The sequence below is a fragment of the Xiphophorus hellerii genome, chromosome 19 (assembly GCF_003331165.1).
Source record: "Xiphophorus hellerii strain 12219 chromosome 19, Xiphophorus_hellerii-4.1, whole genome shotgun sequence".
NCBI classification, from domain to species: domain Eukaryota; kingdom Metazoa; phylum Chordata; class Actinopteri; order Cyprinodontiformes; family Poeciliidae; genus Xiphophorus; species Xiphophorus hellerii.
The window spans coordinates 22,578,111-22,590,126 of record NC_045690.1 but is presented as its reverse complement, the minus strand read 5'-3'; the positions used below and the strand labels follow the sequence as shown (position 1 = coordinate 22,590,126).

General features: G+C 42.5%; 1 protein-coding gene across 3 annotated transcripts in view; it reads right to left on the bottom strand.

The window, feature by feature from the left end:
• Window positions 1-2,604: 2,604 nt before the first annotated feature.
• pcnx1 (pecanex 1) overlaps window positions 2,605-12,016 on the bottom strand; it is a 41,097-nt gene continuing 31,685 nt past the window's right edge. For 2 of the 3 annotated variants that reach the window (XM_032547121.1, XM_032547122.1), the window contains exons 27-36: window positions 11,149-11,402; window positions 10,222-10,452; window positions 9,878-9,978; window positions 9,142-9,292; window positions 8,006-8,236; window positions 7,647-7,921; window positions 7,346-7,524; window positions 5,314-5,744; window positions 4,573-4,713; window positions 2,605-3,885 (exon numbers count right to left, since the gene is read on the bottom strand). In XM_032547121.1, the coding sequence (XP_032403012.1) occupies window positions 3,745-3,885; window positions 4,573-4,713; window positions 5,314-5,744; window positions 7,346-7,524; window positions 7,647-7,921; window positions 8,006-8,236; window positions 9,142-9,292; window positions 9,878-9,978; window positions 10,222-10,452; window positions 11,149-11,402 (2,135 nt within the window). In that variant the 3' untranslated portion in view covers window positions 2,605-3,744. The remainder of the gene's footprint in view (window positions 3,886-4,572; window positions 4,714-5,313; window positions 5,745-7,345; window positions 7,525-7,646; window positions 7,922-8,005; window positions 8,237-9,141; window positions 9,293-9,877; window positions 9,979-10,221; window positions 10,453-11,148; window positions 11,403-12,016) is intronic. The other variant, XM_032547123.1, reaches the window with a different exon arrangement.

Below are 12,016 nucleotides of genomic sequence, written 5' to 3'. Positions count from 1 at the left end.
CCCGAGATCAAAGTGGGAAACACCCCCAAAGGTGGCGGAGAACGCCAGAGCTAAGATCCTGTGGGACTTCCAGATCCAGACAGACAAAATGGTAATGGCGAACCAACCAGACATTGTCGTAGTGGATAAACAACAGAGGAAAGCCGTTGTGATAGATGTAGCAATACCAAGCGACTGCAACATCAGGAAAAAGGAGCACGAGAAACTAGAAAAATACCAGGGCCTCAGGGAGGAACTGGAGAGGGCCTGGAAGGTGAAGACCACAGTGGTGCCTGTGGTCATCGGGGCCCTCGGGGCAGTCACCCCCAAACTGGACCAATGGCTACAACAGATCCCAGGAACAACATCAGACATCTCAGTCCAGAAATGTGCAGTCCTTGGCACAGCCAAGATACTGCGCAGAACCCTCAAGCTCCCAGGCCTCTGGTAGAGGACCCGAGCTCAGAGGATAAGAACCACCCGCGGTGGGTGAGAAGGGAATTTTTTTTTTTTTTTAATATATATATATATATATATATATACATATATATATATATATATATTTTGTCATGAGATAGTATAGTATCTATGAGATAGTATCTCATTATAATGAGATAATTTTTTTTTTTTTTTTTTTTTTACAGAGTGGCGGAAACGGGCTTCCATAGCAAGGCGATCCAAGCAGAGGGGGCAAACAAAAAAAACAACAAGAAAACCCCCTCAAAGCTTTCTTTCCCTTTTCCGTAGAGATGCAAGCTGTCATTAGAGTCTAAGACATAAGGGCTCTAAAAGCGCAGAGATGAACAGGAAGCTGGAGCTCTGAGGGAGAAACATGACTCGCATATTCAGCAGAAACTAGGCTTCACTCTTAATTCAAAGATTCATCGATGTGGATTCTTCAGCGTTCGGTGCAAAACAAGCCATCATGAAGACAAAGGTTACACTTTGACAAAAAAATAAATAAAAAAAAATCGACATGTTCTACAGATCAATGCTACTCTGAAGTTCCGATAAAAATGTTCTGGAGATAAGAGATTCCTCAGAAGAGGACGCGAGGTTTGAGTGCAGCATCTACAGATAAAAAACACTCATGAACACATGAAGTTTATGATTCCTATTGATAAAGCAAACAGAGTTCAGCAAGAGGAACAATTTTCTCCTTCTCACATTAGTTTGTACTTCTTTTTTTTTTTTAGCAGCAGGAGCAAAGGTCAAATGTGTACGTGTAGAATTATTTTGAATACAATTGCTGCTTTGTTTCACGATTCAGCGCAACAAAGAGGTGAAGATCTTTTGGGGTTTTTTTTTTGTAAAGTAAGGATTTTCTGCTGAAAGGAAATGATTTTTATTGTTACAAAGATATTCAAAAATTCCAACACACTCACGGATCTTTTTAAATTGCAGAAATAAGAACAAAACTCGCAACAAAAGTGCCTCAAGTCACCTTGTTGTGCAGTTTAATACGGTTTTATATGCAGCAACTCCGTGAAGCCCATCGGAGGCAAACACATGCCGACGATGCTTCTGTAGTTTGGATTATATTAATAAGTAGAGTCGTCCTTTAGATTTAGCAGATCAACAGAACTTGATCCGAGCAACACCTGCCACATCCAGTCAGCAGGCGGACTAGTCAAAGTAAACAGACTCACCTTCCTGTAGTCAGATGGGAGGATGCAACATGTAGATATGTTGCTATAAAACGTCCCCCAGCAGCTCATCGGTCACAACAAAACTTTTAATGTCTTCCATATGTTAACACTTCTGCTCATCTTCATTGAAAACAAAACAACAGCAGCAACAAAAAAAAAACAGTAAATGTGCTTTTACCTGGAGAAAAAGAGACTGCTTTGAACATGTGCACAGATGACCTTAAATATTTATTTAGGTCAGGGAATCCTGAAAAAAGGACTGTGATAAGAAAATCTGTTACCCAACCTTTTGTTTTGCATGAAATTCCTGGATATGTGGTGTCGGAGCAATTTTTATCTTCTCCATTCTTTACTGAACTGAGTTTATTTGCTTAGATCTTGTGTAAAATACAGAAATATGCAAGGAAAAGTAAGTCTAAAGACACAAAGCTTACAGTAAACCTTGATTAAATAATTGGGGGGGGGAAACTTTAATGTTGCTGTAATCCCTGGGGTACAAAACCTAAATTCTACCTATAATCTATTCCTCCTCTGAGGTTCCATTCTGATAACTAATTTTAGAGTTTCACTTTAAAAAAAAATTTTTTTTAAACCGCCTTGTAGGAATTTAGCTCTTGTAGTAGTTTGAAGATTTATTTTTACTGTACCTATTTACTGCAGTTTGTCAAATTAAACTCCTTAAACTTAATACGGTAAACAAACACAAAGCAATTAAACAATTTTTTACAAACAAAGAACCTAAACCAGTGGTGTTCATAAGTGCTCATATCTGAGTTGAACATTGCTTTGTTTTACTGGCTGTATTTCGATATCACACGCTGCTCTGTGTTGGATCAGACCAAATAAAATCCAGATAAACGAGAACAAAGTCAGCGTGGTTTGAGAAAATGTGGAAGGACAAATATATTTGAAAGCTGCCGTAAACTCTTCTGAAATGTCAGCCACTGAGTCGACGGAAAACACAAAACGAGTCGAGTAAAGAGAACAATAAATCAAACTTTTTATTTCTCCATATAGAAAAGAATCAAGTTAAATAGTGAAACAGTCCATCGAAAAAAAGCGGCATCTTGTTTTCAACTGATGGTCCTTAATACATTAAGCTTTGTCCCAAAAGGAAAAAAAAAAAATACTATGTTCACAGTAATAAATATCGAAAACAAAATCTTTTAGATATAGACATTATATATATATATATATATATATATTTGTGTAAATATATATATGTATAGATAAATTCATATACAGTAAAAAGTTATTTTCAAGTTTATCAAACTGAAAAAAATCGAAACAAAAATGTCCGAAAACAGAATAATGATTGCATTTCGTCATTCCCCAAGGCATCGGTAACCATGGTCATTCAGAGTCTGTAATAAATAAAACGTGATCTAAAGATTGTAGTGCATCACTGTAAAAAAAAAAAAAAAAAGAAAAAGTAGTGCAAGTTGTTTAATTCTTTGCGCAGCGTAATCTTGCAAAAAAAAAAAAAAAAGAAATCTAACTAATCCACAAAAAGGAATGACAACAATCAAGCAGAGTTGCTTGGGGACCCACTTGTCTCCGTTCTGCATAACTTCCTCTGCAGTCTTGGCAGCCCAAAAAAATAATAATAATAAAGTGAGAGAAAGCTTTAACTTGTATGAAACCATAGCAAATCATAAACAGAATTATTTGGCAAAAAAAAACAACTCCTCTGGTCTTACGCTTTGTAATAATAATAATAATAAAAAAAATCTAAGAAAACCATAGATGCGGTGCATAGAAATGAAATCACCAGCAGCAAAGAATAACTTAATGTAAGCGTTGTTTACCGTCATGCAGCATTTCTGAGATGCGACGCAAGGCAGATACCGTGGATGCAGCAAAGCGTGTACGACGAATGGAGACTCTGCCCGCGTTTGCACGTTTCCCTGGCTTCCTTTCCCCCTCGGCGCTGAGGAACGGGAGCGAGGGGGGAAGCTCCCATTTCCACATTGTCTGCAGGATCTGGCATCCTGCTGAAAAGCCAGAGGGCGGTGGAGGGTGGAGGGTGGAGGGTGTAGGGTGGGAGGAGGCCTGGGTGTCGCCACACAAGCAACCTGGTCATTGCGTGCGGCTGCGTGTGCTTGGCTGAATAGTCTCAAACCTCGGCACCCAACTCGATGACCCCAGTATCAATGATGGGCACTAGTTTATCTTCCACCTGTACCAGCAGGATGGTCTTGTTGATGTGGGAGCGACTGGCTGGGTCTCGGCTACAAGGCAACCACCGGTGAATCACCTGCAGGGGGCGACACAGGAAGTGCGTCAGTGAGAAGAAGCAGCCAATCACATTTATGAGGCAAGTATGGAGAGGAAACGGGAGTATTTTATTCTTTTTTTTAACGCTGGGTGGCTGCTAATGTAATTAGGTGACTTTAGTCAACTTAAAAGTAATGAACAAAAAAATTAAGAAAAAAATAAAATCTTGCCTCTTGTGTACGACAAGAGTATTAGAGCCAGGCTACGAAAAAAAAGTTTTATTACGAGAAAAAAAGTCATAATATTGCAAGAAAAAGTCACAATAAAGTCATAATAATACAAGAACAAAGTTTACGTCAAAATGTTGTAATATTTTCAGAATAAAGTTGTAATAACATGAGAAAAAATGTCGTAATAATACCATAAGACATAATACTGCCAGAGTGAACATATGATGACAACGTTGAAATATTACCAGAATAAAGTCATAATGCTACAAGGAAAAGTCAAATGACAATAAAGTCAAAATAACACACTCCATGCAGTCACAGTCCTACAGTTGACTAAAAAAGAAGTAATAAATATTCTTATCGTCATATTTATCGTTATCACAATAGCACCACAAAATATCGTGATAAAACTTAAAGTCCATATCGCCCGCCCCTAATTCTAACGGGAAAAATTCGGATTTTGTAGCTGAACACAGTAACGTTCACGGCCGACTTACATGACCTTCCATGCCCTCGACGGGGCTCCAGTCCCTCCAGCAGGTCCGTCCTGCCCTCAGTCTCATCGCCTCGTCGGGCCACAGCAGCTCCTTCCGCTTCGGCAGGTTGATGTTCTCCAACACCTGAGTCACGTCCACGATCTAAAAAAAAACACAGACTTAAATCAGAGCTGATAAATTCACAAACACACAAATCTGACAAGCGTAGCGCTAGAATGTCTTATATTTCAAGGTGACCTATCATGCTTCCTTGAACAGTTTAAGTTCCAAATAATCTGCTGCTGGCCACGCCCCCCCAACTCAATGTCTACACTCGCACATGAAAACGGCTGCAAACAGATGCGCAATTGTACAACCGTACATCTTTGAAAAGCAGAAGTGGAGCCTCCTGCACAACCAACAAGAATGTAGCACGTTGTTTCTGGATGATAAGTCAACAGTAAAACACTTATCTTTTCCAGCAGCCATTTCAAGTGATAAAACCAGCTGACCAAACATACTGAAGCTCCGCTGAGGTTGCTAGGTAACGGGCAGTGCCTGCTGATTTGTGACGTTACTTTCTGGAGGTTTTTGACACAGCTCTTTTTCCAGACACCAAAAAACATTAACGTATTACCGAAAAATGGTTGGGTGGGTTTTTTTAAGTGCTTGGTCTGCTTTTAGAAGCGCAGGAAACCCAAATGGACAAAAGAGTGCCTTTTGCATAATACATCATCTTAAAAAAAAAAAAAAGCCCCAAACCTGGACTCTGTACGAGATGTCGTCTCTTCGTACTGTGGAGACGGTGGGGTTGTGCTGCTGCGGGTAGTGGTGGTGGTTGTGGAGCTGGCTGAGTGGGTCCGTCACGGCGCTGCACACACCGTCGTTTCCCAGCAGGCCCACCAGGGTGTGACGCTTGCAGGGCGGGATGCTGTGGCTGGAGAGGGAGGAGGACGGGCCGGCGGGGTCAGACGTGGAGCCCAGCCGCAGCTGCAGGGAGGTGGGCAGCGTGCGCAGGGACAGCTGGCTGGTGGAGGAACGGCGGCAGGGCTCCAGGCCCGTGGCGGAGGTGCGCAGCGACGAATGACGGCTGCTGCTGTAGCGGTAGGACGAGGACTGGCTGGCCATGGAGGCGCGGGCCGGGGACTGACGAACCAGACCGGACTGAACCGACTGGGAGCTCTGGCTGGTGCCTGGACGCGGAGGTTCAAAGCAGATCCAATAAGTTTTGTTTATAAGACGTGCGAAAAGCCGGCGGCGTTATTTAATCTCAGAAACAGAACAGCTGTTCTGGGAAGGACTTAGAGAACATTAAGGAAACCGCGTCGTGAGGACTAAGGAACACAGAACATGGTCTGTCTGTTCAATCTATCATCTGAAATTAGAAAGAATATTACCCAACAGCCCTTCCGGCACATGGCCTTCCATTTAAAATGGCAAACTGGGCAATGAGAGCATTAATTAGTGAAGTCGCCAAGAGGCCTATGGTAACTCTGGTAAAGGTTCAGCTTCCAGCAGGAGAACCCTAAACATTCAGAAGGAGCTACAATGGAGCAGCTTAGAGATGCACTGACACCAGCCCTGTTTGGCCCGCAATAATCGAACTCTAGTTTGTTTGTCTTTAAAAGTCCGGTTTGTTTGGGGAGGTGTGAACGCCCAACGAACTCTGATACGGACCAAAAAAAGCAAACTGTGGTCTGCCTAAAAGCCTAAGTCTCGGTTCGGTTGAAGTGAACTCTGGCGCAGGTCAAATACCAAGCAGACTGGAAAGTGCTTCAAAAGCAGGAAGCCGATTGTAACGCAGGGCATTCTGGGTAAGTAAAACCAAAATAATGCGCAAGAGGAAGAAATGGCTCGTGGTCTTTTACCAAAGACAAAAGAGAAATCCTAGAAATGCTCAAATCTGATGCCACTCTGTTTTTGTTTTCATTTCCTGAAGAAGGAAGTCGCGCTCAGTGTCTTCTTCTGCAGTTTTTGTCATTTCCTTCAGTAGTTCTTGGTGCAGCGCCACCACAGGCGAGGAGGGGAACAGGTTTTTCAAAAGGTTTGGTTCGTTTGAACCGTACCGTCTGAAAATGTAACAAAAGCTGCAATTTCAGCATTTGTCAGGGATGCTCAAACTTTTCCAAAACTGTCAAACTGAAAACGCATTTTATTTTTAAAAATCTTTTAAAGTTTATCAATAAATTGATTGAGTTTGATTTAATTTTGTCTGCTCAAAAAATAAACTAAAAGTGAAAAAATTGCATTGAAACAACCAAACTAGACTTTTGTAACTGTAAATAAAAATATATCCAAAGGGTGTTTAATAACTGCTCTTAACAGACAGGCAGTTTTGGATGATTTATTTATGTTAGTGTAAGTTAAGTAGCAATGACGGGATGTTGGTCACTCTTTTACATGTGCGCCTTGGGCTATCAAAGAAGCTGGAAGGATCTTTGCATTCAGAAAGCTATGATGCATAACCACGGCAACCAGGTGTTTTTTCTTTCTTTTTTTTAACAATCGTGTCTCAAAAGCAGGAAATGCTGCTGTGGAACATTGCCCAGATACTGAGCTGTAAGACATTTATACAGCAACAGTCTTCAGTCAGAGGCCTCGTTAGATTCATTGCTAGACTGACTGCTACCACAGCATCACAGCGACTCTTTGAAGACACGTGGATCATATGATTTACAACACCATTTAATTTCTCTTTAGAATAAATAAAGTATTTTTTTTAATTGACTTACATAAAATTCCACTAAAACCAGTGGACAGTTATGTGGCAAACATCTTAAAATAGTCGCCTCACCTAGTGAATGGGGCTGGTAAGAGTGAGGGGGAGCGGGTCCGGTGGTTCCACTGTGTGACACTGAGCTCTGGTGAGAATCTCCTCCCGTCCCATTCCCGCTGCCGCACGACAACCCCCCTGCGTCCGAATCCTCGATATTCCCTCCACTGTTACAGCCGGCACCACAACCTTTCCTTAACCTGCAACGAAAAAGGCTTTTGGTCTCATTTTTACCCAATATATTTAACACACACACACACACACAACTAGCACATCAGTAACGTGCTGATGTGGAAGTGGGTTTCCATAAGCGTCCCGGAACCTGTGCCAGGTGCTGACGACAAAGTTGCGGATGTTGGCGATGCTGATGGGCCCTCCCAGGATGTGTCCGAGCTGCGGGTGTGTGTTGCAGTAGGAGGTGGTCAGCGGAGACACGTAGATGGGATACCCAATGGGCTGGTCGCAGGACGAGTTGATCATGTTCCGCAGGGCCTGCTTGGCGTTCTGGATGCTCCCACGCTCAGGATTTCTGTTTCTCAGGAACACCAGCTCCTGCTGCTGCCCGGCCCAGAGGCCTCGGACGCATTCCTTGTTCACCTGTCCCGCAAAAGCAGGAGATTCTCGTTAAATCAGCGTGTCGAACAACGACGGGTGGCTGATTCCGGTTCGAACTGGTGCCACCTTGATGACGCGGAAGCTGAGGAACCGGCGATTGAGCATGATGATCTTGTACTCGTTGGTGCCTTCGTCCAGCACGTGGCGCAGGGCGAGGAGCGACGGGGCGTTGGACAGCACGGCGCTCCTCCAGGCCGGGTCGCCCTCGTGAGCGATGACCAGGTTCTGCTGGTGCGACGAGATGGCCTCGTAGAGAATAGCCGGCTCGTCGTACTCGTCGGGGGACGTGAAGTGGTCCTGCAGGAGAAACGCACCAGCGGATGATGAGATGGCGTCTCAGTTGAGCCTTACAACTTTTTTATAAAATAATCTGTTTTTTACGTATTTGTCAAAATCTGTAAAAAATAGAATTGACTGAGACAGTTAATCTGTGAAATGACCAAGCTCCTCCGCCTTCTCCCAGTGCTCCCAGTGCTAACTACACAAATACACCGTTTGGTCAGAAACAACCAATCAGTCAGGAGGAGGGTCTTAGCGCTCATGTGTTGCAAAAAGTATTCATACCAATCACACTTTTTCACTTTTTTTCTGAATACAAACGTAGTATATTTTATTAGGGTTGTATGTGATAGATCAAGACAAAGTACCATATAACTCTCAAGTTAAAGGAAAATATTTAATCTGATAACCCTTACTAGCTAGCTAGTATATACTCTCAAGTTGAAGGAAAATATTTATCAATAGCCTAATACCATTTATGGCTAGCTGGTTAGCTCGCAAGGATATCAGCTAGCCCTTGCTAGCTACCCTAACACACCCTTCCTAGCTATCTAGTATATACTCTCAATAACTGTATATATTAGGGTACATTTTAGGGTTGCTAGCAAGGGCTGGCTGATTCCCTTTCTAGCTAGCTAGCTAGAAACGGTATTATGTTACTGATAAATATTTTCCTTCAACTTGAGGGTATACACTAGTTAGCTAGCAAGTGTATATTAGCAGCTAGTAGCCTGAATTCCCTGGAGTCACCGAAAGGAATGAAAAAAAAAACAAAACGTAAAATATGCAAGATTAAACAGTCCTGCCATGACAACATTTAAATAAACTTTTATGAATGCAAGACATTTTAAGGCCTTAATTTTAGATACATGAATTTAAGACTTTTTAAGTATGTGCGAAAACCCTGTTACAGCCTCGCTCACCTGGTGTAATTTAAGAGACATTCGGATTCCAGGCACCACAACTTTCCTGAGCAGCTCCATGTCTGCGAAGATCCACTCGTCTCGCACGGAAGAGATGCGGAAGTCTCCTTTAAATAATGCATGCAGTCCATAAAGGAAAGACTCCAGATTGCTGAGAGGGAAATCCGAAAGAAGAGATGGAAGTTTTAAATGCTGCTATCCGTCTAGTGTTCACAGTGTGTAGAAAAAATAATCACACCAATCAAACTTTTTCACATTTTGCCATCATCCGAATACAAAGTTAGTGTATTTTACTGGGATGGAATGTAATAGACCAATGCTGTTTTTCAATAACCGGATAAATTTAATGTGGGTTTTTACAAAGTAAATATTCTCAATTGGATTTAGTTCAGGACTTTGACTGGGCCGTTCTAACACACAAATTTATTTTCATCTAAACCATTCCACCATTCAACCGTTAGTGCTCACGTGCTGCAGAAGTATTCATACAAATGGAAAAATGTTTGGATTTTTTCCGTTTGTAAAATAGTTAACTCGCTATAACTGCTGAACAGCTGCAATTACAGTGAAATCAAATCACACACAACTGGACACTTTAAAAGCTTGTGACAAAATTTACAAAAGTCACGGGGGACGAGGAATCCCCCTCCCGCTGCTGTTTAGCTTTTAAAACACACAGCATGCTGCGCAGGCGTTGTAAATCATTCACTTGGCATAAAAAAGATGACTAGACAACCTGGACATGTGATGCGCTGCCGTTCCCAGCGCTCTCCTTCCCAGGACGCACAGGCCGAAGCAGAGCAGCACGAGAGGCGAGTCCTTGTCACCGTTGAGCGGCTGCAGGACGAAGCAGAAACAGGAAAGTCCCGTTAGGCTTCATAGCAGGTGGAGTCAGCTGTTGTTTTAACGTCTGATCAAATCCAAAATGTTTACAGCTGGATCAGACCAGGTGTGTTAAGCAACAAAGCATTCCCTCCCATCAGCTTCAACACAAACCAAACTGTGCAGAAACAAACAAACAACATAAATCATACGCAGAAAAGATTTGAATCTGATCAGATGTATTTTTTTGAGGCATACCTTAGCCCTTTGAGAGTTACAGTACTGGATCCATCCCAGGTAGACGCCACAGAAACTGTCTCTGGAGATGCCCGCCAGCCGGTGGTCGTAGTCCTCGTCGATGTTTGGATTAAAGGTGGGATCCAGGTCCACGTAGTTCCTCTCGCCACATCCTCGCAGGCCCTCTTTCATGGTCTCATTAGACAGCCATTCCTCCAGCTTGGGTGAAGCAATCACATAGTAGATGATACCCTGAGCCCAGAGAGCGACAAGTTCAGATCTGTTCTCAACTTTCAGACAATCAACTGAATCATCAAAGTGTCTTCAAACAGCGGCTTCGCCAACTTAAACCTCAGGCGTTTTTCAGAAAGAATGAAATTTCAGACCTGTAGCACGACAGAAATGTACAAAAGAAAATCAAATATTTTATAGTGTCAAGCTTTTGTGATAAGGATGCACGTAGCATCGTGTAGCTTAGCAACAGCAGTGAGCCACTGGCGAACACGAACGTTGTCCAGCCAACTGCCAATAAATTTACACTTAGTCGCAAAAAAGTTAGCTGGCTAGCTTTTAGCTAGGATATATTAAGAGCTAGTTAGCTGTGACCTGAACCGCTGAGTCACAGAACTGCGTGTGAAAAACCCCCCAAAAAACTACACATTAAAAATTGAATAGTCCTGGTAGGCCAAACAAATTAAGACCTGAATTAACATATTTAAGGCCAAATAAGTAAAAAAAAAAATTAAGCCATTTTGATTGAAATTTAAGACCTGTGACATGACAGAAATGAACAAAAGAAAACAGCATGTTTTATATAGTCGTGCCACGCTGTTTTGATCAGAACGTATGCAGCGTCGTCCAAAATGTCAAAAAATGAAAAAAAACAAACAAACGAAAAACCCCGCCCCCACACACACAAAAAAAATGAACACAAATGAGAAAACCAACCTTAACATAGTAAGTGGTGAGGATGCGCCGCAGGTCGAACACCTGCAGCATGGAGGCGGCGCTGTTGTCGGTGATGCTGTAGCCCTCCAGAACATATTTGGTGACCAGAACCTCCCAGGCCAGCCAGCGCTGACCGAAGGCAGCGTTGAAGGACAGGATGTGAGGGAGGTGGCCCGGCTCGCAGCAGCAGCAGCCCTCGTCTTCCTCCACTCCCTCGGTGATGGCCTCCACTTCCCTCTGCTGGCAGTAAGTACCTAAAAGAACAAAACGGGAACAATCACAAATGAGAAGGAGAGTGATGACTTTTAACTTCTGCTGTCCATAAATAAGTTGAGATTTTCAAGCGTTTATTTCCATGACGATAAAACCCCCTTAAACTCTGGCTTTACTACAATAGGGAGCTAATTCCTCTTCTATTGTACAGACTACTAGCTAAGCAACCTTTTCCACACCACTTCACTATATCATGCTTTGAAAAACAAGACGTTGTCGGGTTTACAGATAAAGAAGCTGACAAGCTGGTGACTGTGTCAAAAGGTTCACGGCGTCACATGCTGCTGGCGCCGCTGCCGTTTCATCAGGTCCGCTGTGTAGCACAAACCCTCGAGATAATTGACTTAGAATCACGCTGATAAACAGCAGCCAGGTGTGTTTTCCACTGCAATAAAGCGTTAAACTGAGGTAGTAAAATCATTTATTCATATATTTGTGTTTTTTTTAGCTCATTTGGATCTAAACTTGCTGAGTAATTGTTTACATGTTATTTATTTTTCAAAATCTTAGAAAGGAGAGAAAACAACAACAACAACAACAACAGAAGAGCTAGTAAACAAAGAAAGGACTCAGCCTCATTCAGGCAAATCAACCA